The 27356-nt window shown below is 55.6% G+C and overlaps 10 protein-coding genes across 10 annotated transcripts, besides 34 other annotated features; all 10 read right to left on the bottom strand.

Annotated features, from left to right (window-relative positions):
- Positions 1-18: 18 nt before the first annotated feature.
- Positions 19-56: a microsatellite.
- A 161-nt stretch (positions 57-217) lies between these two features.
- Positions 218-273: a microsatellite.
- A 392-nt stretch (positions 274-665) lies between these two features.
- On the bottom strand, positions 666-1586 carry TraAM80_01811 (uncharacterized protein; the record flags this gene model as incomplete). Its single annotated transcript, XM_029378839.1, has 1 exon — positions 666-1586. The coding sequence occupies one exon, from the start codon at positions 1584-1586 to the stop codon at positions 666-668; it is 921 nt and encodes a 306-aa protein (XP_029241282.1).
- A 73-nt stretch (positions 1587-1659) lies between these two features.
- Positions 1660-1680: a microsatellite.
- A 234-nt stretch (positions 1681-1914) lies between these two features.
- Positions 1915-1940: a microsatellite.
- Positions 1941-2321: 381 nt separating this feature from the next.
- TraAM80_01810 (plectin-like protein) lies at positions 2322-4277 on the bottom strand (the record flags this gene model as incomplete). Its single annotated transcript, XM_029378838.1, has 1 exon — positions 2322-4277. One exon carries the CDS (start codon positions 4275-4277, stop codon positions 2322-2324), a length of 1956 nt encoding a protein of 651 aa, XP_029241281.1.
- A 384-nt stretch (positions 4278-4661) lies between these two features.
- Positions 4662-4686: a microsatellite.
- Positions 4687-4698: 12 nt separating this feature from the next.
- TraAM80_01809 (uncharacterized protein) lies at positions 4699-8355 on the bottom strand (the record flags this gene model as incomplete). Its single annotated transcript, XM_029378837.1, has 1 exon — positions 4699-8355. One exon carries the CDS (start codon positions 8353-8355, stop codon positions 4699-4701), a length of 3657 nt encoding a protein of 1218 aa, XP_029241280.1.
- Positions 8356-8370: 15 nt separating this feature from the next.
- Positions 8371-8425: a sequence feature (GA-rich).
- A 400-nt stretch (positions 8426-8825) lies between these two features.
- Positions 8826-8865: a microsatellite.
- A 5-nt stretch (positions 8866-8870) lies between these two features.
- TraAM80_01808 (uncharacterized protein) lies at positions 8871-11444 on the bottom strand (the record flags this gene model as incomplete). Its single annotated transcript, XM_029378836.1, has 1 exon — positions 8871-11444. One exon carries the CDS (start codon positions 11442-11444, stop codon positions 8871-8873), a length of 2574 nt encoding a protein of 857 aa, XP_029241279.1.
- A 103-nt stretch (positions 11445-11547) lies between these two features.
- Positions 11548-11574: a microsatellite.
- Positions 11575-12553: 979 nt separating this feature from the next.
- TraAM80_01807 (deaminase) lies at positions 12554-13153 on the bottom strand (the record flags this gene model as incomplete). The annotated part of the gene is made up of 1 exon (XM_029378835.1): positions 12554-13153. The coding sequence occupies one exon, from the start codon at positions 13151-13153 to the stop codon at positions 12554-12556; it is 600 nt and encodes a 199-aa protein (XP_029241278.1).
- A 64-nt stretch (positions 13154-13217) lies between these two features.
- Positions 13218-13241: a microsatellite.
- Positions 13242-14290: 1049 nt separating this feature from the next.
- Positions 14291-14352: a microsatellite.
- An 89-nt stretch (positions 14353-14441) lies between these two features.
- Positions 14442-14465: a microsatellite.
- A 48-nt stretch (positions 14466-14513) lies between these two features.
- Positions 14514-14537: a microsatellite.
- A 378-nt stretch (positions 14538-14915) lies between these two features.
- Positions 14916-14939: a microsatellite.
- A 34-nt stretch (positions 14940-14973) lies between these two features.
- Positions 14974-15013: a microsatellite.
- A 553-nt stretch (positions 15014-15566) lies between these two features.
- Positions 15567-15631: a sequence feature (GA-rich).
- Positions 15632-15639: 8 nt separating this feature from the next.
- TraAM80_01806 (uncharacterized protein) lies at positions 15640-16134 on the bottom strand (the record flags this gene model as incomplete). Its single annotated transcript, XM_029378834.1, has 1 exon — positions 15640-16134. One exon carries the CDS (start codon positions 16132-16134, stop codon positions 15640-15642), a length of 495 nt encoding a protein of 164 aa, XP_029241277.1.
- Positions 16135-16232: 98 nt separating this feature from the next.
- Positions 16233-16270: a sequence feature (GA-rich).
- Positions 16271-16458: 188 nt separating this feature from the next.
- Positions 16459-16496: a sequence feature (GA-rich).
- Positions 16497-16726: 230 nt separating this feature from the next.
- Positions 16727-18073, bottom strand: TraAM80_01805 (uncharacterized protein; the record flags this gene model as incomplete). The annotated part of the gene is made up of 1 exon (XM_029378833.1): positions 16727-18073. One exon carries the CDS (start codon positions 18071-18073, stop codon positions 16727-16729), a length of 1347 nt encoding a protein of 448 aa, XP_029241276.1.
- A 115-nt stretch (positions 18074-18188) lies between these two features.
- Positions 18189-18215: a microsatellite.
- A 383-nt stretch (positions 18216-18598) lies between these two features.
- Positions 18599-18625: a microsatellite.
- Positions 18626-18677: a microsatellite.
- Positions 18678-18950: 273 nt separating this feature from the next.
- Positions 18951-18970: a microsatellite.
- Positions 18971-19113: 143 nt separating this feature from the next.
- Positions 19114-19171: a microsatellite.
- A 124-nt stretch (positions 19172-19295) lies between these two features.
- Positions 19296-19325: a microsatellite.
- Positions 19326-19404: 79 nt separating this feature from the next.
- Positions 19405-19438: a sequence feature (A-rich).
- Positions 19439-19562: 124 nt separating this feature from the next.
- Positions 19563-19597: a microsatellite.
- A 43-nt stretch (positions 19598-19640) lies between these two features.
- TraAM80_01804 (WD domain-containing protein) lies at positions 19641-20909 on the bottom strand (the record flags this gene model as incomplete). Its single annotated transcript, XM_029378832.1, has 1 exon — positions 19641-20909. The coding sequence occupies one exon, from the start codon at positions 20907-20909 to the stop codon at positions 19641-19643; it is 1269 nt and encodes a 422-aa protein (XP_029241275.1).
- Positions 20910-21032: 123 nt separating this feature from the next.
- Positions 21033-21067: a microsatellite.
- Positions 21068-21197: 130 nt separating this feature from the next.
- Positions 21198-21224: a microsatellite.
- Positions 21224-21245: a microsatellite.
- Positions 21246-21792: 547 nt separating this feature from the next.
- Positions 21793-21815: a microsatellite.
- A 55-nt stretch (positions 21816-21870) lies between these two features.
- Positions 21871-21891: a microsatellite.
- Positions 21892-22000: 109 nt separating this feature from the next.
- TraAM80_01803 (uncharacterized protein) lies at positions 22001-22672 on the bottom strand (the record flags this gene model as incomplete). The annotated part of the gene is made up of 1 exon (XM_029378831.1): positions 22001-22672. One exon carries the CDS (start codon positions 22670-22672, stop codon positions 22001-22003), a length of 672 nt encoding a protein of 223 aa, XP_029241274.1.
- A 159-nt stretch (positions 22673-22831) lies between these two features.
- Positions 22832-22869: a microsatellite.
- Positions 22870-23110: 241 nt separating this feature from the next.
- Positions 23111-23153: a microsatellite.
- Positions 23154-23215: 62 nt separating this feature from the next.
- Positions 23216-23245: a sequence feature (A-rich).
- Positions 23246-23488: 243 nt separating this feature from the next.
- Positions 23489-23513: a microsatellite.
- Positions 23514-23647: 134 nt separating this feature from the next.
- Positions 23648-27178, bottom strand: TraAM80_01802 (putative glutamic acid rich protein; the record flags this gene model as incomplete). Its single annotated transcript, XM_029378830.1, has 1 exon — positions 23648-27178. One exon carries the CDS (start codon positions 27176-27178, stop codon positions 23648-23650), a length of 3531 nt encoding a protein of 1176 aa, XP_029241273.1.
- Between the last annotated feature and the right edge of the window lie 178 nt (positions 27179-27356).

The raw sequence follows: 27356 nt of genomic DNA, 5'->3' as shown, positions 1-27356 counted from the left end.
GTACTCCCACGTACGACGCACACACACACACACACACACACACACACACACACACAAACGCAGAGATGGTGACCGAGGGACGCAATGTCATCTGCATGCCTGCAGGCACGTCGATTGCCTTCGTTGCTTACTTCTGTCGTGTTACGTTAGCTTAGTTTGTAGTCGCAGTAGTAATAATAATAATAACAGGGGTAACGAAAGCATAATGCTCCAGTCAACACACACGCAAACGCAAGACATCACACACGCAGGTGCACACACACACACACACACGACGGCCCATCCCCCACCGCCGTGCACCGCGGGCATAGGCCACACGAGAGGAGGAGGAGAAAGCATGGCACGTCAAGGTGACTTTTTCTTTCTTTTTCTTCTTGCTTCATCCCAAAACAACAGGTAAAACAGCGGTCTTGTGGTGGCGGCGATAACAAGGGACGAGCCTCTCTACCGCCCCTCTGTTTACTTCACACCACTTGGCATCCACTTTTTTTTTTTTTTCTGCTTTGCTTTGCTTGTCTCTCATTACAGTTATGCTTCACGTGTTCCCTTCCCCCCACATCTTTTTTTTTCATTTTTTTCAGTTATTTTTGTTTTGGGTGTGTGCGCACGTGTGTTCCACCTTCTGGCACGAAAGAAGAAGAAAAGAAAAACATTAAGTGTGTCGTTCAGCTAACAGGACCGGTCACGCGGAACTTGGGATGCCCTTTGCAGAGTGCCAGGCCCACAATCGTGCCCGCCACGGTGGGCTGCCAGTCAAAGTATAGAATGCATACAGCCCCCACCCAGCAGGCGTAGCGCACCCATCCGTTGAAGCTGTTGAGAATGCACACCGGCGAGAATCCCTGGTGCAGGTACTGCATCACAAACAACGCCGCCACAATGTCCCACGGCCCAAATTGCTTTTCTGTTGTGTTGCTCATCATGTAATTATACGCCCACATGAGAAAACCAGATGCCACAGCCGTTATGGCGCAGTACATCGTGAGGCCACGTGAGCCTAACGTTGGTAGCACGCTGTGGCACATGGTGTGTAAAAGCATCATGGCGAATGTCATGGAGAGAAAGTTGTTCATTAGGAGAGAGTGCAGCCCCCATGCAAGCGGCGCGAACCGGGCATCAACGCCCCAATTATCCAGCCACCACTTTTCCTCCACGTTACTGCCGGTGCTACAAAGACAGAAAACTGTGAAGAGGATGAAGTTCAGAGCATTGGCACTATTGTAAATGTCGGGAAACCGCACGTAGTCCTCCCTTAGCCCCTCCAAATGAGCCCGAAATCCAGTGGTCTTTTTCCCTGTCTTCTCGCCCCCTTCACCTTGAGCGCCTTTGGCCTTTGCGTGCTCCGCACCCTCCTGCTTGCTGCCATCAGCGCTGCTCTCTTCACCGGAGCGATCCCCGCGGGTACGCACCCACCGGCGCTGGGTCGCTAACGCGGAGAGAAGCGGCGCAGCCTGGTGAAGCATGCGGTTGGGGACGAGAAGGGCGTACCCCACCGGCCGCATCGAGCATCGGCCATGGCGGCGCACGAGGGCCTCGCGCTGGAGCGCCACAAAGGAGGCCCCCAAGGTGCAACGCAGGCGTAGCATGCGAAGGGCTTCTTCGTCCCTCTTCCTTTTCTCGCCCTGCGGTGCTCTGTTCCTCTTGCTCTTCGCAGTTACCTATATATATATATATATATATTGCTTCCCCCCGCCACTTGCTTTGGCTAACGCTCCGTGCACGTGAGACAAGGTGTGAGCGACCCCGTACGTGTGTGTCGCCGCAGTGCCCCGCCGCGGAAGTGTGTCTATGTGGGGTTGGTTAGTTGGCTGCACGCAGGCCAACGTGAGGGCGGAGAAGAGCAGAGAAGCGGCGCAGAGGCAGGCGAACAAAAAAAAAGCACGGCGGATGTCCATGACGTCCCCCCCCCCCCCTCACACACACACACACACACACACACAAGTACACACAGGCAGACTACAATGCGGGCGTGACAACGCAAAAAGAGCAAATAACGATACACAGAGAGGGGTAGGGAGAGAGAGAAAAAACCAAACAAAACAAAACACCACCACCATCAACAGCAACCTCCACAGTTCTCCTCACACGTGAGGGCGCCGCTCAAGCTGCCTCCGTCGCTACAGACAACGTCCTCCTCACTTCCTACAAGGCGGGCGGGAGGATACAGCGACGAAGGGGCACCACAACACCCTCTCTCTCCCCTCCCCGCAATCACTCGAACACCCCGGCGACAGGATCTTACGACGCGGTACCGGGGAGGGTATCAATCCAATGTGGCTTTGGTCAGTCCGCTGTGGTTAAGCCCGTAGAGCGTGCCTGGGCTACGGGGTGACTCCTGCGGCAACGTCGCCCGCTTGCCCCAGTTTGCGTGACGAGGTCGTCAGCAATTCCTGCTTCGGCGTGATCGGCTGCGTCACCGAAATGTGGGGAAACTTACTGCTGCGGAAGGAATGCGACACACTCGCCTCCTGGTTACGTAATGCTGCCTCGCTGTCGCTGCAGCATTTCTCGCAGCGACGCAGCCTGGACTTAACCTCTAGTAGGTCCTCCTGAAGCATTCGCTGCTGCTTGGCAAGTAACTGCTGCGATAGTGCGGGAGATCCAGCGCTTTGGATATTCTCTAGCTTGGCATACAGACTTCTAACATCTTCCTGCAGGACATTCATGCGATGATCGAGACTTGCAATCATTCTGGAGGGCACCGACAAGTTAAGCATCATCCCATGCAGTGCCCACTGTTCCTCCTCCAAAGCCCGCAGAGCGATATTGACACGATGAATCTCCTGCTGCATGGACGCCAAGGACTCCTGCTCTGTGATATGCATAAAGCGCTGCACTTCCTCCTCAACCTGCTGCTGCAGTCGCAGTGTGGCGTCACTTGTAAATGCCTTGAGCCGATGGGCCTCGTCAGTGAGTCGAGTTTCTAGCGACTCTTGCAGCCGCCTGCTCTGCTCTTGCATCAGCACGGCGTTATCGTTCAAACCATTCTGCATGCGTTGGAGATCCTCTTGGGTGCTCTGCAGCAACCGCTGCGTTGCATTGGTGGCAGCGTCTTGCGCCTGTTGCGCGGCTTCAATTTGCCGCGCTATCTCACTCCCCATCTGTGACACCCCATCTCGCTCCACGCGGCGTTCCATCTCGGAAATCTGCTCAAGTGCCGACTTCATCTCCCCACGTTGCCTCTCAACAGCAATGCGCAGCTCGTTCCGCAACAGATCTAGCGCCACGGTCACCTCACTCAGTCGCTGCTGGTCGGCACGCACTATCACGTCCTCCTCAAGCTCATGCATGCGTCTCACCTCCAACACCATCTTCTCCTGCAGCAACTCAAGCTTGGCGGCCAGCTGCTTTTCCTGCCGCGCCATCGCTGTGGCCTGCTGTGTCTCAAGGCGCTCCATGTAGAACCCAATCGACATCTTCTGCTGCTCGGAGAGCCCCACAATTTCGGTTTGGTGTCGCTGCACGGTGCTCATGCAGCTGTGCAGACGGGCGACCAGGCGTTGCTGCTGATCCATCACCTTCTCCATCTCCACAATGCAGCTGTGAAGGTCCTGACGAAGCTCGTTGATATCCACACGAAGACTGCGGGTATCCAGCGACCCAGTTGCAGCCGTCGACTCTTGTGTGGCTGTGTTCACAGTGTCATTATTCGGCCCTTCTTGTTGCTCTTCGCGGAGAACACGCCGCACATGCGTTTCGGCGATACTCTTCATGTGCTTCTCCATCTTCTCGTTAAACTCTTTGTCGGCGTGGCCCTCCATCACCTTCTGCCTGCTCTCAAGCCGAGTCACACGCTCCTGCAGCAGCTGCAGAAGAGAATCACAGCTGCTGATTGAGCGGTACAACACCTCAGATGACTCTTCAGGGGGCCGCAGTTCCCCCTCCGTCCCTGCCGCACAGTGCCCCTGCGCTGCGGCTTCTACAGTTCGCAGTTTCATTTCCACCTCATATGCTTGCTGCGAGGTGTGCTGCCCCGGTCCCTGGACGAGGTTCTTCAGTCCCGAGCGCAGCGCCGCCACCTCCTGCTCGAGGACGCTCTGCCGCACTTGATGCAAATGCAGTTTCTCCCTCTGCGCCTCGGCCGCGGCCAACGCCTCTGCCGTCATGCACATCGCCTCTTCTAGATGAGGCGGCGTCGGCCCATTGCAAAACGTGCTGCTGCTGCCACCGCCCTCTTCGCCATGTTTCACCGTATCCCTTGCGTCCTCGATGGCGTCAGTCTGCGGCCTCTCTGGTGCGTTCACCAACACGTCTTCCTCTTGACTCGCTGTGCTCATGTATGTATATATCCTGTGCGTCTGGTGTGGACTGTGTGGGAAGGCGCGGAACGCCAATGACTTTTCTCCTCCCCACTACCTGTGTGGGTGTGCTACGGTGGGAGGAAGGTGGACCCCCCATCGCGCCGAAACAAGACAGAAGAGGCGGAAAGAAAGTTATGTAGCTAGCTACACCAATACCAATACACAGAAACTTGATGATGATACTGAACCCCACGGAAAGAAAGGTACGCGCGGCAAGAGATCGTGTAGGATGCTCCTGACAAAGACAGGCAATGGGAAAACAGCAGATTGCAAGAGCAGCAAACGGAACGGAGATCTAGCTCAAACACCGGGGTGATAGCAACCCGGAGAAGCAGCACAGACACACTCATGTACGTACACATAGATAGGTAGATAAATAGATGGAGGCATGATGTGGTCAAAAGCAGATTTGCAAGGCCTTGGCGGCCTCATCGCGGACGTCAGCGGATTTGTCTTCCACCAGAAGCCGCAGGAGCTGCAGCACCACCCCATTCTTTTCCTGCTCCGTAAAGACGACCTTGGAGGCACGTGAGGCGGGGCTGGCAGAGGCAGCCAGAATGCCGTACAACTCCTTTGCGACGACAAGCCGCACGTTTAGCACCGCATCGTGGCCCAGCTGATCGAGGAGTGGAAGGAGAATAGACTTCTTGTCGACGCCGAGACGCACCGCGATGCGAAGCAGTGAGCTGCGGCTAAGATACGTCGCCATTGCCCTGGGCGAATTCACAATAAGTGGCCACAAGGTGTCATTGACAAAGACGTCGTCATCGTCGCCTTGCTGCTGATGCTGTGAGTAGTGGAGGGAGTTTTGCCATCCACCGCCGCTGCTGCTCGACGCGGACGCCTGCAGCTGCGAGCGCGCAGCGGAGAGTTGGGCGCACATCTTCTCCAGCGACTCCAGCGCGTGATCCCGCACCGCCTTCACCTTGTCAAAAAGGACATCCACCAGCAGCGGCAGCAGCTCCTCCTTCGCAAAGCCGTGAAGCGGGCTGACGCCGTCTTCGGCGACCACTACACCGCTTGGACGGCCAGCCGCGACGCTGTTCTCACGCAGGCCGTCCTCAAGGCTGTGCACCCTGCCCAGCGACAGCGAGGCGGCCTCCACCGCGGCCAGGGAGTTGGGCGCCAAAAACTTCACACACATCTCCGATAGAAGCATGGCGTAGCGCTCACGGTAGCGCCAGACCTCATGACGTGAAAGGCTCTTTAGGCAGACAACAAGAGCCTCCTTCCGCACTTGCGCCGCTTCATCGCTTCTGTGGCCACCGATGGCCGCCGCAAGCCCCCCTGTTTCTCCGGTGCTGCTCACAAGCAGGGCCGCCAACTCCGATACGAGCGCAATCTGCACCGTGGGGCTTCGATCGGTGAGTAGCGTCATGAGGGACACGGTGGTGCTGTCCAAATAGTGTAGCCAGGTGCCCTTGCCAAGGTCCTCCACATGCAGGTCACAGGCTGCCACCATGGCGCTCAAGGTCCGCGCGAGCACTGAGAGCCCGGCGGCGGCGCCCGAACGCACACGCTCCTCCGGGTCACGCATGACATGCGCGCAACACGAGAGCACGGTGTCGAGCAATGTTGGAAGTGACCGCATCAAACTATGAACGGAAAGCAGAGCCCCATGCTTAGGGGTCTCCTTCCTTGCACTTTTCCTTCCCATGATCTCCAATTTGGTGGAATCCACATGATACCCCCTCGCCGCACTGCCCTCACGTGCCTGCGACGAGTTCGCGCGACGCTGCTGCCGCATATCAATAACAACACCACGGGGAAACAAAAGGCAAAACATACCCTGCCCCAGCGCCCGAAACACACCCGCCGCCGACACAGACACAACGCAGCGCACTTCCTCCTCCTCATCGTGCACGAGTGCCTTCAGAGCTCCGTCGCCCTTGGGGGCGGAAGACCACTGCCCCAGATGGAACTCAAATAAAAACTCGGTGCAGATCTCCACAAGCGTAGGGCCGTCTTTAGGCTCATGTTCACCAACCCGACGTACCACTTCTAGAAGTGCTGCTGTGAGCTGCGGCAGGCGGTGCGTCGTCAACCACCGTGTTTTCCACGCGGGCAACGTCGCCAACCCGACGATGCAGTCGCGGTAAAGGCCGCATAAACGCAACATACGTTCCTCCTTTTCCGCCAGCGTCACAGGTAAGGTGCATCCCCTGTTCCCCAGCAAGAAGTCCTGTATCGTGTGCGGCCGCAGCAGCTCGTCCAGCAAGAGCTGTACACCATCCAGGACCGCCTCGGCGACGCCGCAATCGTGGCACGCGTCACTCTCTAGCGGCGGCAGTGCACCATTCATGGTACCAGCACCCTTCTTCTTGGTCTTCTCGTTCCCCTCTATAAGTTCCCCCCTCGTCTTCAAGGCGCGGTCGCCGTGGTACTCCCTGTCACCACCCCCGTTTCCACTGTGTTCTGCGGCGAAGCACGGAGGGGTCGGGACGACGGCGATGGCCTGAGCAAAGACATCGCAGACAGCAAAGAAACTCAATCCTTCCATCCAGTCCGAAGGTCCTTCGCCTTTGCCTTGTCTCGCACCGCGTGTCCAGTCGATTAAATGCGGCAACGAACGCAAGAGACTCATTCGCACGATGCGATGCATGACCGGGGCACTGCCACCTAGGTATAAATCCCACACCTCTCTATCCTCCGCACCAAGTCCCCCACATCCCAATGCGATGGAGCTATAATTCGCTGCGGCGGTGGAAGCGGCCGCCGGGTTTCTTGTGATAATCAGGCGGTGCTCAGAGAGAAGCATCATCAAATCTTCACAAGGCCTCTCCGCCCCACAGCGAGTGGCACGAGCAACGTGTGTTCGCGTCGTTTTAAACACAGACGTCACGAGCTCTTCGGTAGTCCGTAGGAGCCTTGAGGGAGGCGGTGCAGGGTCGCCCTGACATCGCTCCATGCATTCAAACCACGCAATACAGGAGTATATGTTGCTGATGCAATCCACCGCGGTGCTTACTGTGGTGGCATACTCGGACCTTAGCATAGATTCCATGAGACCCACAAAAAGAATCCATCGAGCCTGAAATGCCTCACGCCGAGCTGGGGTTTTAGTATAATCATGCGCCTCTATTACACTGCCGCTGGAGGTCATCATGGGCCCCTCCGCCCCTGCATTGTCTGTGCCCACATCACGGAGGAACGTGGCGGCCAAACTGCGCATACGGTTTGCGTAGAGGTTGATTTGAAACGGGTCCCACACTTCCGTGGCGCCACTGCTAACATGCTGCCCCGCGTAATAACTGACGAGGCCTCCGCCCCAGCTACTCCCGCTGAAGCACCGCAGCTCTGCCCTGTTGCCTCCCCCCTGATATCTTCCACTGTTGCCCCCACGCCTATTCTGGCCTGTGGGACTGCCACCACGGCCACCGCCGTGTGCGTCGAAGATAAGTTTGGGCTCATCGCCCACCTCCACCCCGTCACCGCTGTCGAGGGACACTTTGAGGTACTTCCGCTTCCAGTCGCAGAGGTCAATGTGACGCTCAAGGGGGACGCCAAAAAACACCATTGGAATAACCACCTCCACAAGGAAGCGGCGGACACCGGCGTCGTTGGAGGCCCCCATGCGAACCATCACGGGTAGCAGGCTCTCGGTTGAGAGTGGCCGACCACGGTCGACGACTAACTCGGCTGTGCGTGTGGCGGGCACCACCGCTGCCGATGACCCCACCTGCTGGGGCTGAAAACTAAACGAAGATGTTGCAAACTCTATGAGCGCCATGCCAGCAACAAAACTGAGCTCCGCATCCTCCTCCTCCATGCAGCGCAGCAAATAGGAGACAACCTCCAGCTTGGCCCACTGTGCCCCTAACGCCTGGGCAAGCGCTGGTAGGCGGAGCACAGCCTCGTAGCGTGCCCGTTGCCGTTCGCGTGGTTCCTCGTCAAGGTCCTCTGTGCCGCCCGCGGTAAGTGGCGCCTCCTCTGGCCATGGTGCGTCGGGGTCGGGGTGGACCACGTCTACCCCAAACGTTGCGGGATCCGCCGGAGGAAGCGGCCAGTGGATGAGGTCCTCCACAACCGAAAGCACCACCGTATTGTTATCCATCACACTCCCCCCACCTTTTTTTTTCCCCCTTTTTTGATGTGTGTTTCTTTTTTTTTTCTTCTTCTTCTTCGCTCACAGCAAAATATGTCCTGCAAGGTCTACTTGCGCACTCGTCCGGTTCCTCTATTCTCCCGTTGGTTTGATTTTCACCACTAAAATTGCCACCGCTCCCCCTCTTAACAAAAACAACGGACAGAGGGCGTTTAGCAATCCGTACTCTCACACCCATACACCCACCCACAACGCGACCAGCAAAACAAAAACAAAAACAAAACATTAGACCACACTTAATCGGACACACGCTTATCATAATATAATGGAGATTTACGTTTCTTGCTTTCCTTCCACATCTCCGTCCTCCCACTGCCCCCTTCATCCATCTAACCACAACGGCAGGATAGAAATCCAGCGCACGCCAGGCACGAGCATGGCTCCCTCGTGGAGACGCGCAGTGGGGCCACACAAAAACGGAGCGAGATAACAAGAGAAATAGAGAGAGAGAGAGAGAGACAACGTTACTGCCCGTCAAGTTTGGCGTACTGCAGCACCAGATGCCTACCGTAAAGGTGCGTGGCTTTGAGTGTCTCCATGGCACGCTTCGCCTCCTCCTCCGAGAGAAACTCCACAAACGCAAAACCACGGTGATTATTCTCACGATGGGAGGAAAACTGGTGACTTTTACGCGGCAGCCGCACGCTGCGAATCTCGCTGAAGGCAGAAAAAAGGTCCCGGATGTCTTTCTCTGTGGCCTCGAAAGGCACATTCTTGACCACCAACTTGAGCGCGTCACACCCGGGCGGCACATGACTGGCGCCACGCGCTGCCGCCGCCCTACGCGCCACTACGGCAGATGCCTTTGCGAAGTCCTCCACCTCCTCCACTGGACCGGCGGTGGCCGCTACACCCAACGTTGCCGAGGAGGACGCCGTTTTCATCGTGAGCATCGCAGTGGTCTGCTTGCTTGGCACGCACGCGAGTGTTCGCCGGGCAAAACTCTTCCCATTCAGCCGCTGCTGCACGTACTTAAACGTGCTCTGATCCTTCAGCGTGAGGAAGGCGCGTCCCTTATCTTGCTCAAAGGCCAACCGCTCAATGTATTTTTCAGGCAGCTTCGCAAGCCGTGGGCAAGTGTCCAGCAAAAACACGTAAAACTCCTCCTCCTTTGACGTAAAGGGAATATTTGTGATGAAGAGCGTAAAGACGGGGGCAAAGGCGGCATTTTTGCCTGGTAGCTCCATCTCCTCCCCCTCGACCTCTGCCACCTCCTTGCCGCGCGCTGCAGTTTCGTTGGTGCCGGTGGAGTTCACCTTCTCCTCCTCGTCGTCGGCGCCAATCACGATGGCGCCAATTGGCGCCCACTCCAGAAAGAGCGGGGCGTTTTTAAACAATTTGTATGACAGTCGCTGAAAAGCCACACGGGCATCTTGCTGGTGTGTGTAGCGGAAGAGTGCAAACCCGCCTGCGGACGGGAACGCCGTAGCCTCCAGTGACCCGTAGCGCAGAAACATTTTACTTAGCTCGGCGGCGTCATCCGCGTCGGTTGTCTGAATATTCTTCACAAGGATGGTTGTGTAGCTGCGCGTCTTCAGCAGATTCTGCTGAGCGCTCTCCAAGAGGCCAAAATCGATCCCTTCATCACTCAACACCCGCTGGATTTCCGTTGTCAGGTAGGCCTCTGCGATGGCGGCACGTACAGCGGCTCCCCGGGCCTGAACGGAGACGACGTCCCCCGCGGCTACGCCAAGCCGCTTTGCCACCGACTCCACCGCAGTGTGGCTATTCATGTACATTGTGTTCCACACCATCGCCGAACCGGTCTCACTGCGACGCTCCTGCTCCTTCTGACGCTTAAATTCACTGTTGCCCGCCATTGCCCCCGCATCTGCGCGGCCCTCCAGCCTTTTCGTGTACGGATCATCTGCAGCGGCGCTAACGCGCAGCAGTCTGCCCATAAATACGGCACCGTGACACAACGAAAGCGCCCGCACAGCGTCTTCCACCCGCACAAACTTCACAAATACCGCGCCTTTGCTCTGCCGCGTGTCTTTGGTCAGAGGAATGTGGACCGCCTCCACAGTACCCACAAGCGAGGAGGCAAACTGCTTCACGTCATCTTCAGTAGCGATGTACGGAATATTCCCAAGGCGTATGCGACGACTCTCGTGCACTATGGCCTCCTCCTCATCCTTTTTTTGGGAGTCATCTGCACGAGAGAGCTGCCGCTGTTGCTCTCCGCTCGTCTCCCCCTTCTTCTCATTTTCCTCAGTGCTCTCTTCATGCACGTTTCCACCCGCTTCATCCACTGCCCCTTCTTGCCTACACGAGGTCCTGTTGCCACAGGTGGCCCCCGCTTTATTCGCAAGTGAAGCTAAAAAATCCAAGTCGCTTACTTCGCCCAGCGCCTGTTGCCGCTCCAGTGCCTGTCGCTCCGCCTCCTCTGCGTCCTCGACCTCGTCTTCCCCGGCATTGTAGTCGGTGCCGCTAACCTCCACGGTGTGTGTGTTGTCGTCGTTGTCGTTGTCGTTGTCGTTGGCGGCGGCGGACTCCGGCACCAACACCTGTGAGGTCCACGTCGGGCAGGATGTGACCTTCATGCGCTCGGCGATAAACTCCTCCTTGCGTTCTTTTTTCCTGCGCTGCTGATCCTCCTCCGTCGCCGTGACGCCCGCATCCTCATGCTCCGCCGCTGTGGGCTGCTGCGCCTCGTCGCGAGGGCGCTTCAACGCCTTCCCACCCCCCTTCGCATTTTTGTCGTCGTCGCTTGTGCCCGCTGCCTCCATTTTCTTCCGCTTGTTCGTCGTCAGTCCAACGTCACCGAGTCCCTTCGCCACCTCCACCCGCAGCTTCGCGCTTCCAAAGTACGTGCTGTCAAAGTGTCTCACAATGAAGTGCCCGCTGGAAGCGCTGCGAAACCCCACAAAGGCCATACGAATCACACTCCTGCCCTTGCCGCTGGCATGCGACCGCTTGATCACGCAGTCGGTAATTTCTAAGTGCGGCGCGGAGGGCGGAAGGGAGGCGAGCAGGTGACGCCGCAACTGGTCCTCCGTGCAGTCGCGTGGAAGATTTAGCACCCGCACTCGCGACATGGCCGGGGAAGCAGGTATCTCACACCTTTCCCTCTTTGCCTTTGCTGCTTCTGCTTGGCTCCACTGCAAGGGGAGGGCACACAAATACAACGGAACGGGGGAAAACAACAACAACAAAAAAAAAAGAACAGAGGGTCATGCAAACAAAGACGCGCACGGAGGCAACGTCAAAAAAAAAAAACGCAACCGGAGCGGGTGCATCTCCATTGCTCCCGGCAAAGCAACCACAAAAATGCATCTCCATCCACCCCCCGCCACACTGCTCCTTTTTTATTTTTATTTTATCCGTTGTTACACAACGAGAGGCACGACTGCACCTGCGCCTTATGCCGGTATCGTTCGTGGGTACGGCACGAGTTCCGCCCCCGCCACAACAACTCTGCAGAGAAAAAAATAATAATAAACAAGCTCTTTGACATTGACGTACTCTGGTTCTGGACTACCCTGCACCAAGTGAGGCAAAAACTCTCAGCCCAATGTCCAGGGCGCGTTAGTAGCGTTTGAGGCACACATCCACCTGGCTCCAGTAGTCGTCGGAAAACGGCACCGTCCCCGGCACCTCCGGGTTGACGGCAAGAAACGACATACAACACGTCAGCCGCACTGTGCCAAAGAAGAAGCCAAGAAGCGCCAAGAGGAGGGTCAACTTCAGGACGACTCTCACCAGTGCATTAATCACCATCCTGCCACGCCGCACACACACTGTGGGGGAAAATGACCAAGAACACTCTCCACCGAGGCCAAGTAGCGCTAAGAAAAAAAAAAGACCAATAACAGGCACTTTCACACACCGCGTGGAGAGCCCCCACCCTTTCCTCAAACCCCCCCTTTTTCCTCTTTTTCCCTCGTTACCACCTTCCGGCGGAGGGTATGTGTGTGCGTGTATGCAGAGGCTCGAGTGTAGAGAAATCAATACAGACAAAAAGAAAAAAAAGAGAAATAAAGGCCGGACGTGCGATGGCCACTGAAAGGCAGACGCAGACAGAACAGAAACACGGTTGCTCAACATCTACCGCCTCGTGTATTCACGTATTTTTACTCGGAGTACGTGCTTTTGTGTGTGCATGTTTGCCCGCGCCGTCCTCACCGCCGAATGACGTTATCCGAAATCAAACCTTCCGTCGTCGCTTGTGCGAAGGTGCGGCACTGTTTTCGCGGCTGTAAAACTCCTGCAACAACGCCACCGCCTCGTCGGCTCGGTGACCACCGCAGCTCTCGTAGGCAGGGGCACTGGTGGACGCCGCTGCATGCACTGCAAGTATGGTGCCGTTGCCGCCAAAGCGATGGTTGGCGCACCCAAAGTAAACCTTCCGGATGCGGTTGTACAGGAGCATGGCGGCACACATGATACACGGCTCCACCACAACGTACAGGACATACCCAGCAAGACTTGTGGGCGGTTTCTGCCCCTTTGCAGCCGCGTCGCGCAAGAGCGCCTTCACCGCCACAAATTCCGCGTGGGCAAGGGCGTGGTGGGCCTTGTTTGTGGCATTGCGCCCACGCGCCGCGATGAGGTGCCCCAGGGAAGCCTCGCTCTGGCCGTCACTGCTGTCCAGGCGCTCTGCGTTGGCCGCGCAAGACGCTTCGGCAGGAACGAGAACACAACCTACCGGGACTTCGCCCTCCGCAAGCGCCCTCCGCGCTTCCGCAAAGGCGGCACGCATAAACGCATCACAGTACACTACCGCACTCTTCTCTGCGTCACCCATGGCAGTCGAGGGCAGCGGTACCGCCACAACAACAACGACGGCTGAACCGTGCAATGCCCCCTGTAAAAAAAAAAAAAAAAAAAAAAAAGATGGGGCGAAACGTGTGTAGGCGTTGGCTGCGTAGCAGGTGTTCGGGTGCAATGTCATGCGTGTGTGCGTGAAGGGGTTGCAGTTAGAGGATAAGAAGGAGAAGGAAAAAGCAGCAGCAAGAGCCAAACAATACGCAGTAATTCGCAAGCCGCAGACACACTTTTCCCACACAGGCACAAACAAACACACATATAAAATAATAATAGTCACAAATTATCTCCCCCGCATGTACACAGACTTTAAACTGAACCCACTCAGTCGTTATCTCTCTTTTAGAGACCGCATAGGCACAGGTATGTTTTTATGTCCGCGCCCAATAAGCGGAGTGGCAGGGAGGAATCCACAAGCGCTCGCCTTCTTCAAGTGGCGTATTCGCATGTGTCTGCCAAAGACCAGCGTTCATATGGTGGAGGCCCCTCCCTGTCCACCTCATGGAGCGACACCCCTCGCTCAGCCACCGTTGCCACCGAGCTACTGGTAAGGTCGCACACAAGCAACGGCACCGGAGGAATGCGTCAACGCTCTCCCTCCTCCCCGCTGTCTGTTTGTCAGGAGCCACCTTCGCCCGTCTTCTTCGACGTGTCATTAAAACGGGTGGGCGTGTTGCGTATGTGGAGGGCAAAGGGAAAAGGGGAAGCAAGAACTGCACGCACGTGTCTACGCTGCGGAGTAGAGAGGGGTGGGTGACTGGATGGGGTGGAGGCTGTCTCAGAGAACACGCAGTCCCACACGACAAATCCCAAGCACCCACGCGCGACGGCCCACAACTCGGCGAGCGCTCACTCTCTCTCTTTCACACACACACATGCAGCAGGACGACATCGGAAGGAATAAATGGTGAAGAAGCAAACACACCGTAACAGTAAAAATTTGCTTCCCTTCATGCTGCCCGCCACGCAGCCACAGATAAAATGAATTCCCCTCCACAGTTCCTCCTCCGCTTCTCAGCGGGTGTGTAAACACGCCAAAATTATGGAAGTGGACATGACAACAAACTGAAAACAACAGTATTGGAATCTGTGATGGTAAACAAAAATGTGCCCCTCCCAAACCCACACAGAGTAGACACGCACACACACACAGACACACATTTATATACACCACACACAGTATGAACAGCAGAAGACCCGGAAGGTATGGATTTTATATAAATTGCTGCACAGACACACAAATACACACAAGAGGGGTAATAATAATTAAAAAAAAAAAAAAAGGAAAAGAAGCGAATTCACCAAAACCGGGGCAATGCAGCCTTTCTATCAGTTCCACTCCCCCCTCCCCCTCCCCACCCCCCAAGAAGCACCCCCCAATCGTGCCGCACTTTTCTCCCTCTGCGTCCTACTTTTCCCACGTTATTTTAAAAAAAAACGTTTTCGTTTTTGTTTTGTCTTCATTGGGTTGATTTGTCTCTTGTGGCGGTCCACGCAGGTGTGTGCGTGTGGGGGGAGAGGGGTAGAGAGGAAAAAAAAAGGACCCAATTTCTTCATGTGGAAACGGCGTCCAAGAACAGCGGCAGTACGGAGAATCATAAAGAGGAGTGCTCTGTGGGATACGCACACTTCGGTCACCTCTCCCTCCGCTTCACCCCTTCTTTCCCACCCTGCCTTCTGCTCGTCATCACTTCCCACAGAACCCCACCTTCCCCACTCCCTCCCTTTTCCCGCTGCATGCCTGTGTGTGTGTGTGTGTGTGTGTGCAGACGCGTGCCTCGATGCGAAGGCCAAAAGGAAATGTAGATAAATACACATATACATTTATATATATATATATGACTCCCAGAGAACCAAATCAAATGCCGCCTTGCCACTCACTCTCTTGCCGAGACACGGACCATCCATCCCAGTTAGATACATAGATATCGTCTGCGTGCATGTACCACCAAATAAGCAACTGGGAATGCGTAGGCGGGTGAGCATGTACAGACGCGGAGCCAATGAAAAAGAAACGGAATGGGATTGAACATCTTCTTAATGAATACATATTTTATCTCACTACCCACCCACTCCTTGCTTCATTTTTGTTTTTTGTCTTGCTTTTCCTTCATAGCTGCTCATCTTCGTCTAGTTTCAGCATCACTATTTCTGCTCGCCGTAACATGTCCGTTGCACTTCGAAAAACCACCTCCTTCCTCCTCCCTCCTTCTGCTTCTTCCGCCCCGTCAAAGGACCTCAGCCTCTCCACCGCCACCACCACCTTCTCCCTCTTCCTTCTTTTCGTTGAACATTTAATTCTATTTTACCTTCTGTCCTGCTTCTAACACTCTTCGCTTTTTTGTTTTGTCACACACACACACAAAGACCCTCTGTCTTATTTTGATTCTGCATCTCTTTTTCTTCTCTCTCTTTCTCTCTCTCTTTTTTTTTTGTTTTGCGCTCGCTCTCCTCTGTCCGGTGCTGTTACTCGCCGGTGAACAGGTTGTACGTCTGTCGGTTGGCGTACCCCGCACCGGGGCGAAACGCACGGCCAGCTACGGGCACCGCCCCTGTCACCGACTGCCGCTGCTGGTCTTGCGGCGGCTGCGCGGGTGCCTGGGTGGGCGCCTGGGTGGCGCTTGTTCGGTCATCTTCCGTTTCCATTGCAATCACAACCTCTGCGTCTGTCCCCGTGGCGTTGCCGAGGTCGATGTCGCTCTTGTTGCTGCTGCTGGCGTCCTCTGCTACGACCTGCGTGCGGGGCTTGTCGTTGTGGTCAAACACCTTCCCACCGGCATAGACGCCCTGCGTGCAGGTGGTGTCCCACTTCAGCCCCTCCTGCCCCATGAGCTCTTTCATGGTGTTCCCGCCAACGTGCTCACGGTAGAGGCGGCTCTGCCGTACGCAGGGGCGGTCGCCCAGCAGGTTGCCCTGGTTCTGCGTGAGCCCAGGGTCGCCGAGGTGTTGGTGTCCACGCATACTTGTCGCGATGTACGTGCGGAGTACAAGCAAATCCCGTTTCTTCCCTTTTGCGGTGATCTCGTCTTGCTCCTCTTCCCTAAACTGCCGTGGGAAGTTTTCTTTTCTCTTTCGTTTGCTCGCGCTCTTTCTTCTTCGCCCTCTGCGTGCGTAGGTGTGCGGGTATGTATGGCAGCCACCTTCTTTTCCGGTGTGGGGTATGAGGGAGAAGAAAAAACGAGGTCAAAGCGGAGGGCTGACGGGGCCAAAGCGCAAAGGGACCCTTCGCGTCTCCCTTCTACACCCGTACACACAGACGCAGTGGAGGTGGGTACTTCACACGCACTCTCTCTTTTTGGCTTTGGTCTCTCCCTCTCTCTCTCCCAGTTTATGTGGAGAGCATTCGTATGCATGCGTGGGCACCCGTGCGAGGGCTTGCGACAAAAAGAAAAAAAGTCACCCCGCCTCCTGAGAACCCCCCACCCCCCCAAAAACAAACAAACAAACAAGACGCTAAGACATCGGTGGATGGAAGTCATGACCCACAACCCCCGGGAAATGGCAACGGGGCAACTGCAAACACCCGAACCACGTGCTGCGTGCACGTCGCACGCTACAAAAGGGAAAAAAGAGGAGGGCTGGGCATTGCAGAAGACGCGGTGCCGCCGTCGCCCTCCTCCCCGCGGAGACGATCGAGCAGTTGCAGCAGGGAGGGCAGGTTGCTGTTCCTAAAAACGGAAAAGTGAAGGCACCGGTGACCGGCGCTGAAGACTGTGCGACACAACGCCATGGTCTCCTCCTCCAGCGTTGCGTGAAACGTCCGCTCCAGCACCGCCTTTGCGTCCATCAACGTCTCAACCCGCCTTTCATCGGAGGTTCCCAACTGCGGGGCTGCTGCCGCTGCCGCCCTCAGACCGTCACGGTAGGCGCGTAGCCCCTGCTGCACCACGGCGCTGGGTATCGTTTTGGTAATCAGCAGCAGACGTGTGTACTCCTGCGCCGTGAGTGGCGCCAGGATGCCGGGAAAGAACGTCACCGCCTCCACCAAGGCACCCGCACCGGCGCGGCGGAGCTCACGGTGGGTGTCGTCCACGTACGCAATAAACTCCGCGGCATCTGTCAGAGTTTGCGTGATAACCCCGCGAACCCCGTGCTGTAAAATTTTTTTACGCACCAGTGTCTCCACCCCCCGCTGCGCCGCGTCGCGCGGCAAGGACGAGGACACCTCACGCAGGGAAAGTGCCAGCTCCACCTGGTAAAGCAGCTTGCGCACCTCCACACACGCGGCGTTCCAGCCACGGGGCGGTTGCGCCACCGCGACATCCGCGCTCAGATCGTTCATGCCGCCGGCAAGTTTGTCAAGAAACGCCAGAGAGGCGTGAGAGTCACGGCCCCAGACGCGATCCATTGGATGGCCTTGGGGGTATCCGCTGGAGAACAGCGAGACCGGCGCCTCTGTTAGCACCCTCGCCTCGCTGGTCGCAAACTGTAGCAGCTGGACACTGTCTTGGAAACCGCCTTGTCGCTCCCGCACCGCGGCAGACTCTCGTTCCCCGTTCCGTCGCACTGCATCATCTCCGCGAAGCAGCAGCAGCGCCTCACCCCCTCGCACCACCAAAAAGTCCTGAAGAATACGCCTCACCCCCTCGCATGTGGCTGCCGCGCCGTTGTCCTCATCGGCACTCATCGTCGTTGTCACGGTGAGAATGACGCGCCCACCCGCTTGCTGCACATGATCCACGGCACTCTGCAATCCACTACGTCCCGAGGCGGCAAAGTACGGCGCCTTCATGGGCAATGTGTAGTACGCGGGCCGGTGTGGAGAGACCAACGCGACAGCGTCCGCAAAGGATGAAGTAAGCGACGGCCGCCGCGGCGGAATCAGCTCCACACCGAACGTAAACCCCCGATGCCGCAAGGGCAGGAGGCCGGAATGGTAACCACGCTTCCAGCTCCTCATTTTTCCGCCGTATAGCTTCTCTCGTCTCCCAGTCGTCAGCGCACCCGAATTGTTCCCCCACCACACGCCGAGAAAGGGCGACTCAGGCACCTACCAAATGAAGAGGGAGAAAAGGACAAAACAACAACAACAAAATAAAACATCCAAAGTCACTTTGTTTTGTTCATTTTGCTTAATTAATAACTTCACCTCGGTTGTATAGGCGTCGAAAAGGGGCGGAGTCGTTTTCCACTTCATCATCACCACAGTCCAGTGGTTTGGGAGGAGAGGAGGAAGGAGTGAAGAGGCGTTTATCGCCGCGGGCCACAGGGGCATGCGGGTGCGGGTGTTACGTGGGCGCAGCGCAGACGACTTCACAGGCCTCACAGTGGCAGAGGCAAGGCGCCACGCATGCATAACTACACCAAATACCCACCGCCGTCCCCTCACCGCCACAAGCTTTGCACACTGACACGCACATCTTGGCGGCGACAGCGGCACAAACACCACCAGGCATACTCGAAGAGACCGCGCCACGGAGGTGCGAAAACAAACAAACAAACAAACAAAACGATCATAAAAAAAGAAAAGAAAACTAATAATAATAATAATAAAACAAAAAAAAAACAAGCCAATAAATGTGGGGTGCTTGAACAGCAAAACCAACAAGAGGCAAAAAAGGTTCATTTTTATCTTCATACATACATACATGGAATATAAAGAAAACACGGATCTTGCTTCCATTCGTTTCTAACACATCTTGTTCCCACCTGCTGTCCCCTCTGCCCACCGCAGATCCCCCTGTCTCGCCATCACCATCATTCACAGCGACACTTTGATCATTCGTTGCCGTCCGCTTCCCTCCTAATTCTTCCGTTCATAGCGTTGTATGTTTGTCCCTCCTCCTCCTCCTCCTCCAGTGTACACCATCGCCCGCATGTATGCAGCCGTGCGCATGTATGTTGTGCATACTGACGCCGTGAACTGCCACTGCATCGACGGTGTTTCCCCCCCCTTCCCCCCATCACTTAACTGTATTTTATCTCCCACCCACTCGCGTGCTCTCTCTCTCTCTCTCTGTCTCTGCCTCTCTCCCTCCTCTCTCTCTCTATCTATCTCCTGTGCAGTCTTCCGCCCCCCACCACTTCGTCCGCCTCCGGCTACAGAGGAAGAAGAGGAAAGGTAAAAAAAAACCCTACATGATCGCTCAGAATGATGGGGGAAGATCGCAGCTACACATAGCATATATATATATATATATATATATATATATGCAGATAAATAAATAAACGTTTTCCAAGTGACCGATAAACAAGGGAAAAGGGCCGTTGCCTTTGATTCTTCGTTCCTTCTTTTGTATTTCGATTTTGTCTTTGCTTTTTGTTTCCTTTTGCGTTACCGTCATCATTTATAACCTCCCCACCTCCTCGCTGCATGATGCGAGGCGTTCACTATAGCACCAGCAGCATCTCAAATACGCAGTCAGTGGATACGCCACACAAACGCAAATTCTCTCTTTCTCTTTCTCTCTCTCTCTCTCTTTCTGGGCCTGTGTGGAGGCGCATAATAAGTCGTTGCGGAAAACGGGCTAGCTAGGTTGACTCTTCCAGATACCGCACGTATTGTCCTTTGAGCCCGTCAAGATGGTATCTCCCTCGTAGTTGAATGCACAGGAGAATATCTCATCCTTGTGCCCCACAAGGCACTGCAGAAGTTCTCCAGTCTCCACATTCCACAGGCGGCATGATTTATCGTTTGAGGCGGAGATGATTTTCGTCCCCTGCGGGTTGAACTGCACCTTTGAGATTTCGCCCTCGTGACCTAGCAGAGTTGCGATGCAGTTGCAGGTCGCGGTGTCGTACACACGCACCGTAGCATCTGCGCTAGCTGTCGCAATGAGTGACCCCGTCGTGTTAAAGGCCACGTCAAGGATCTCGTCTGTGTGACCCCGCAGCGTCGACACACATCGCCCGGAGCCAACGTCCCACAATTTGCAAGAGCGGTCAATGCATCCAGTGACGCAGAGGTTGCCGGTGTAGTCAAACTGCGTGGAGGAGATTTCAGCTCGGTGTGCATTTAGCGTGTGGGTGCACTTGCCGGTGCGCACATCCCACAGTTTGGCATTTGTGTCAAAGCTACCTGTGAGAATTAAATTACCTTTTATGTTGAAGTTGAGTGAGACTATCTCTGCGGTGTGTCCAAGGAGGGAGTATGTCTCATGCCCCGTCTCCAGGTCCCACACCTTCGCTGTGTAGTCCATAGACCCTGATGAAAGCAGCGTACTCTGCGAATTAAAACTCATGCAGACCACCTCCGCCATATGACCCGCTAGTGTATGGTAACACTGCCCTGTAGCCGCATCCCATATCTTGCACGTTCTATCAAAACTGCCTGTGGCCACACGATTCCCATAGGGGTTGTTAAATGAGACTGAGTACACTACATTGCGATGACCTTCCAACGAAACAATTTCGTTTCCAGTGGCTGTGTCCCACACCTTGCAGGTGCGATCGTAGCTGCCAGTGATGAAGGAGTCCCCGCCCTTATTAAAGGCGCAGTTCGTCAAGGGCAACATGTGTCCCCGCAGCGTCTTAAAGAGCACAAATTTCTCCTTCCTGTTGTGCCCCACCTTTAACTTTTCCACGAGACGCCGCAGGTACGATAGAAGCTGTGGTGCATACTTCTCAGAGAGTAGTGGCTCCTCCTTAATAATCTCCGCCGCAAGACGCTCTAAGTTTGTCGTCACTGTGAGGGTTAGGAGATCTATCGTCTTCTCCCGGACCTCCCCTAAGGAGGTCTCGTACTCCAGCGTGATCCCTGGTGGGTAGTACCGCAGCAAAAAGGAACGGAGCCGCATCCTTCGTACTCTTTCTGTTATTGTTTGGCTTTTGCTTTCTCTTTGTTTCTTCCCCCCGTAAAAAAAAAACTAAATAATAATAATAATCCTCGTGTGCCTTTGCCTTTCGCCTCTGGCTGGCTGTATATATATATATATATGTGTGTATGTATATATATTGTTTCTTTTTATTCTGATGCTCTTGTTCTTACCCTTTCGTTTGCCTGTTGGGCGTAAACTATCCAAAACTACGGCGCGCGGTCACACTGCCTCGACGGCAGCGGCGCACCACAACCCCGACGCACGCGAAGAGAGAAATAAAGAGAGAGAGAGAGAAAAAAAAAAACAAAAAACAAACGGGTAACACACTTCCACACACGCTTACGCCCCGCCCCAGAGGCTGCAGGGCCGGGAGTGTCAGCCGCCACAGCGACAGTGACGGCAACACACGGAAAACAACAACCAAAAAACAACATAAATAAACGGGGCACAAAAGAAAAAGAAAAACAACAGCAAAACGTATTGCGATTCGAGTTGACAGTGCAATGAAGGAGATAACAAAAGGGAACGCAAAGGGACATGAGAACGAAAAAGATAAACCAACCGTAAAAGGGAAAAGAGCAAAGGTCCCATCCTCCCCACCCCACTGGTGGTGCTGCTCGCACTTGGCCTCCTCTTCGCCCTCCTCCCCACTACTTTATTATGGTTCCCACCGTTTCCCCTCGGCACACATGCGAGGTGGTGTCGCTGAATAAAAACACTCCTCCCAAGTAAACGAAACACCACAAACCAAAGAAAACCACACGCAACGCAACTACATCAGCACGTCTCACCGCCATATGCGTGGGGAGAGAGTTCCCTGCAGCTCTGCCGCTGCGTGTGTGAGTGCCTTCCTCGACGCGGTCTCACTCCTCCTCCTCCTCCTCCGTTTCAACCACAACTTCTTCCTTCGTAACGTTGTTTTCAGGCCTCTCTCGCTCTCTGTTTGTTTGCTTGTTTGTTTCCCCCTTCTCGCAATTGTTACTGTTGTTGTTTACTTCTCACGGAGCCTTCTCTCTCGCTCCTCGCCTTTGTTACTCTCTTCCTACGTCGTTGCAGAGGCCACGGGCGCGTCATGAAAGGTCGTAGGCTGCCTCTTCGTCGTTGTCGTCATCCACACTCTCCTCCCGCTCGTACTCCTCATCCGCGTCGTCGTCGTCAACGAAGAGCTCCTTGTCCATCTGCCACAGGTCCCAGCCGCGCAGTTTGCCCTCGCCTGCCTTCGCCTTGCGCACCCGCACCGCCTCCAGCTCGGCTGCCTGCACCCGCTTCGCTGCCTTCCAGGCCTGAAAACTCTCCTCTGTCACGGGTGTGAGGTCGGTGCGGTCCTTCAGCGCCTCCCGCTCCGCCTCAAGCTTCTCCTCTAATCGGCGCTCATCGTGCTGCACCTCTTCAAAGTCCTCGGGCCGGAACAGGTAGTCCTCCGGAGCACAGCCAAGGTTCCTGTCGGCGTCCTCCGCGTCGCCCTCCTCCAGTGGCCCGTGTGTGACGGGTTTGCCCGGCCCACCTACGTCCTTAAAGAGTTTTGCCATCTCTGCCTCAAAGGCCCGCTTCTCCTCCCGGGCCTTCCGCTTTGCATCCAGCTCATCTGTGCGCTTGCGCTCATTTGGGTTTCCCTGATTCACGCTCTTAGAGACAGACTGGATGTAGGACTGCACCTTGGAGCTGCGGTTTTTGTTTTTGAGTCCAAATGTCTTGTCCTCCAAGATCTTTTCCTTCTTCTTCTGCTCCGCCTTCTTCCCCATTCTGCCCAGCCGCGTAGTCGTGATGAAATATCCTTCCAGTGGGGGTTCTGTGTGCTTGTGTGGGTGGTTTAAGCTGCTTCCCTACGGCGTGCGTATGTCGCTTCCGTGGCCACGCAGGGTGGGTGATCAACGACAGTAGGAGATAGAGGGCGAAAAGGAAAAAACAACAACAACAACAAAAGAAATAATAATAACAAGCGGGAATGCAATGCGGGTCACCTCTCTGCAGGGCGACGGAACACACAGCACCGTAGCTGCGAGTGGGGTGCCGTGGTGACAGACGGCATGCGGATATTATTCCATACACGCAAGCATGTATGCACACGTTAACAGTGCCTTCGCGTATAACGGTTTCTCTCCTGCTCAGGCACACCTGCGGTCTATGCGATGCATGCAACCGGCATGCAGCTTTCACCAGCGGTGCTGGCTCAGCCAGGTAACAAGAACAAAAATTCAAAAAAGAAAAAGAAAAAAAGAACAACTGTCCTCATTGGATCTGAAACGTGCGGGATGGTGAGAACCAAAGCCCATACGTGCATAAAATTCTCTTCTTTTCCTTCTTTTTTTTTTTTCCACATACACATTGATAATTGACTCCATGACCACAACAACATGCGCTAACCCCCGCCCAAACACACGCACACCCATCAGTTCTCCAGAGGATACGAATAACGGGTTTCTTGACATGTAGAAAAAGACGTTGTTTTCCATCACTTCCCCACCATGCGCATGCGTGTGCCAATTTATCCCCCTCCCTCCTTTTTCCCCCTCTTTGCCCCTGATCTATGGTTTCTCATCATTGTTACCTACGGCCACAGAGAGAGAGAGAGAGAGAGAAAGACCGATGACCATGCATTTTTATTTACTGTATCTATCCATAGCCATCTAAAGATGGAGAGATACAGTCTCACAGACTTATCTTTGACGACAAAAGAGACGGCGACGGGAAATACATCAGCAATAGTCTACTCTACCTCAGCGCCTTGCCTTTTGGAACCAACGGTCCTCGTCAGTGGTAATGGTGGTTGGATTGGGAAGAGCACGGTTCATGCGCCGGCCACGATTCCGTGCACGCGGTGCCGCAACAACCTCATCCTCCTCATCCTCCATGGACTCGTCATTGCCTGCCGACACCGGTGGTGGCGGTGCACGCCTTAAACCCATGCCCTTCTTCATCGGTCGCCGCGCAACTTCTTCTTCCTCTTCCTCATCATCATTATCTGCGGAAGCTGGCGGTGGCGGGGCTGGCTTCTTCATAGCATATCCCTTCTTCGATGCCGCATTGTGCTGCGGTGGGGCTGGGGGCTGCACTTCCTCCTCCTCGTCGTCTTCCAGAGCATCATCATCGTCGTCGTCTTCGGCAGCCGCAGGCGGGGGTGGCGGTGCACGCTTGCCAGCGTGGGTTGTCTTCTTTGGCGAGGGAGTCCGCTGATGTGGCTGCTGCCGTGGTGCCTCCTCAATACCCTCCTCCTCCCTCGTTTTCTTTGCTCCCTCCGCCTGCTGCACACGACCTCGGGCCGAGCGTGCCTTCACAAGAGCCGGAGCGGACTGCTTCCTGCATGCGGCTGCCGCACGTGGTGCCTCCTCCTCCTCGTCGTCTTCGTCTTCGTCTTCGTCTTCGTCTTCCGCCTCTTTCTCATCATCATCATCGTCTCCCTCCGCCGCCTCATTTTTCATCTTTTTGTCTTCCTCCTCCTCCTCCTCTTCCTCGTCTACCGCTTCTTCGTCGTCGTCCTCCTCCTCGACGGTGACTGCCCTGTGCTTGGCGGCAGCCGTCTTCTGCTTCCCACCCTTTGCGGGTTTGACTTCGTCGTCTTCTTCAGTTTCTTCTTCCTCCTCCTCCACCTCATCCTCACCCACAGCATCGACGCTATGGACCTCCTCCTCTTCCTCTTCCTCTTCCTCCTCGTCCGCCGCAGTAGCAGCCACTTTCGCGCCTGCGGCAGTGTTCCCGCCGTAGCTTCCAGGCTTAGAGGATGTGTCCTTCGCTGCAGGGACAACCGGTGCGGGTGCGCGTCTTGTGGAGGGTTTCTTCTCCGTCTCTTGTTCCTCCTCTTCCTCTTCCTCTTCCTCCGCCTCTGGCAGCAGCTGCACAAGCGTGGGGGTGAGCAGCGCCTCCAGGTCGTCGCGGTTGGTTAGGATGTCGTGCACCACCGACACACCGAGGGTCTCAATGTTGTCAACGATATCTGAGACACACGTGCAGGCGGCGATGGCGTCTGCCATACCGAGTGGCTCCGCAAGCTGCAGCAGCCGCGTCTTCTCCGAGGCGGTAAAAGGGCCTGTAATGTCAACGCTAACAATGGAGGTTGTCATCCCATCCACGCCACCTGCGCCCCCGCTCCCACCACTGATAGAGGTGGCAAGAATGTGATAGTGCACAACATTAACGCGCGCAATCACCTTCTTTTCCACCACGTGCAGGATACCAAGCATCGCTTCGCCAAAGCGGCAGCGGATGTCCTCCTCCCGCACTGTCTCCTTCAAGGAGGTTTCATAGAGATGCAGCGTCGTGCCCATCAACGCCGCCACGCTACATCCCGAGTTGTAGTCAATGGTTGGACGAATCGGCGTAAATTTCTTACTTTTAGTGGCAAAGAAGGCGCTATACGCCTTGACGGCATCACACACCTTGTCTGCCGTCATGTCCGTTGCAGTTTTACTGCGCCGTGTGCGATGCGGCCGACGGTCGGAGGAAAGCAGCGGAAACCCGTACGTTGGAATATCCTGTGGCACAAGTGTGATCGCCTGCTCACGTGAGATGGCGCGAAGCAACACGGCTCCATGCACTAATGCCTCCACGCCCTTTTCCTTGAAAAACTTCGCCGTGGCGTCATCTTCCGCAACTTCATTTGCCTCAATGTAAGCGCTGTACGCAGCCCAGACCTGATGCAATGCTGTAATTGCCGCTGGTTCCCCGCCTGTCAGCTTTGCCGCACCAAAGGTGCTATACAGTGCAAACGGATCCACCTGCGCGCAATCTCCATCTATGGCAATAACAAACCCCTTCTTTTCATCGTCTTTAATGTCGGGAAGGTGAAGATAACCATCGGCGCTATTGAACTGAATAAGCATCAGTTCTGCTAGCCGTGCTAGCGACCTGTTTTGCTTTGAATCCGGAAGTGACGTGTTGGCTTCCGTCACGGCAGTCACCTTTTCTTCGTGCTGGTGCTCGCCGCCTTCGGCTGACTTGTTAGCGGTATCTGCAACCTTCTTTTTCTTCAGCTTGACAGGCTTCGCATCCTCAACATCGGCCTTGGCTGTCGTCCCCGACGTCGATGCAGATGCCGCGGACTCCCCTGCCGCACCCTTGTCGTGAGCACTGCCGCGGATGTACGGCGTCGGGGCAAACTCCTGCTCCGTTTCCTGCAGCAACCGTGCAATTTCCGCATCCTCCTCGTCCTCTGCGGCGACGACAGTGGGGTGTGACTTGTCGCTTCTCCTGACATCTTCGCCTGTGGCGGCTGCGGTGCTGCCTCCTGCCTTCTCAGTTCCCTCTTCCATGGGCCCAACATGCCTTGCATGTTTTCTTCCACGAACCCGCGCAGACTTGTTCGTCTTGGCATTACTATGAGTGCCGCGTTCCTCCTCCACGGCGGCAGAGGCAGTGGCGTTGACGTCCTCGGTGCGCTTCTTTCGTACCTCCTCCTCCTCCTCGCCTTGTGGGTGCGTTTCGTCTCTTTCTATCATCGCCGCGGCGTTGGCGGCACTGGACGCAGCCGCGGCTGTTTCTGGTAATGCCTGCATACCCGTAATGAGTGGAGCGAGAAACTGCCGGTTGCCCTTGTTCGCCGCGAACTCCTCAATGATGGCCTTTTGAATCGTCTTTGTGAGCCACGTGATAACCTGATTTTTTTGCGTCTCCACCGGGTTCCGCGCCATTGCCGCATACGCCTCCTCCATAAGTCCACGCGAGTAGGCGGAGATGGGCACCCGATCGCGGTTTTCATCCCAGCGTCCAACTGTCGTAATGCCTGCGAGCCGCAGCGCGCGAGCGTCCTTGCACGCCTGATACCGCTCCGAGCCCAGCACCACATCCAGCCGTTCCTTTCGGCCATGTAGCGCGATCATCTGTCGCTTTGGGACCATGACGACAAAGTCCAACATGGAGACATCCTCCACGTCTGTCGCGTCGGGATCTAGCAGCAGCTGCACCATCCCCCGCAGTGTCTCAGTGCGAATGCCGCTCCCGCTTGTCTGCACGCTGGGGAGTAAAACCTGCTCAATGGAGCACTGGTGCGGCGAGGCGGGGAGGGAGCGGGTGGACGAGGTGCTCAGCGACGGTGTCGATGTGGAGTGCGCCCGGATACTAAGGCCCAGCCCCATCGCAGAGCAGCCTGCGGCGTATCGACCAGGAGCACTGATACGTCTGAGGGAGTTGGTCGAGGACTTGAGCGTGCCTGTGGCATCCATGCTGCATCTTGCAAAGCTCCAGGCGATTGCCGCAACACCGCCGGCAACGGTAGCCTGCGGTGCAAAACTAGCCGCAACACGGCGACGTAACATTTATTCCCTCCTTTCTGTGGGAAGAACTGTTCTTTTTATTTTGTTTTATTTTTTCTTCCCCCTTTTTATCGTTTCTTTCGGATTCACCCTCTATGAGTTTTGTGTGGTCACACCGGCCGTGAAAACAGACACGCTCTTCTCCTTTTCCCCAGCACTCTCTTGCGTCCAGGCAATCCCT

Source organism: Trypanosoma rangeli, assembly GCF_003719475.1.
Source record: "Trypanosoma rangeli strain AM80 chromosome Unknown Tra_15.4_contig_00038, whole genome shotgun sequence".
In the NCBI taxonomy this organism is placed as follows: domain Eukaryota; phylum Euglenozoa; class Kinetoplastea; order Trypanosomatida; family Trypanosomatidae; genus Trypanosoma; species Trypanosoma rangeli.
Note: the sequence above shows the minus strand (reverse complement) of the source record. Positions and strands in the feature narration are given on the sequence as shown.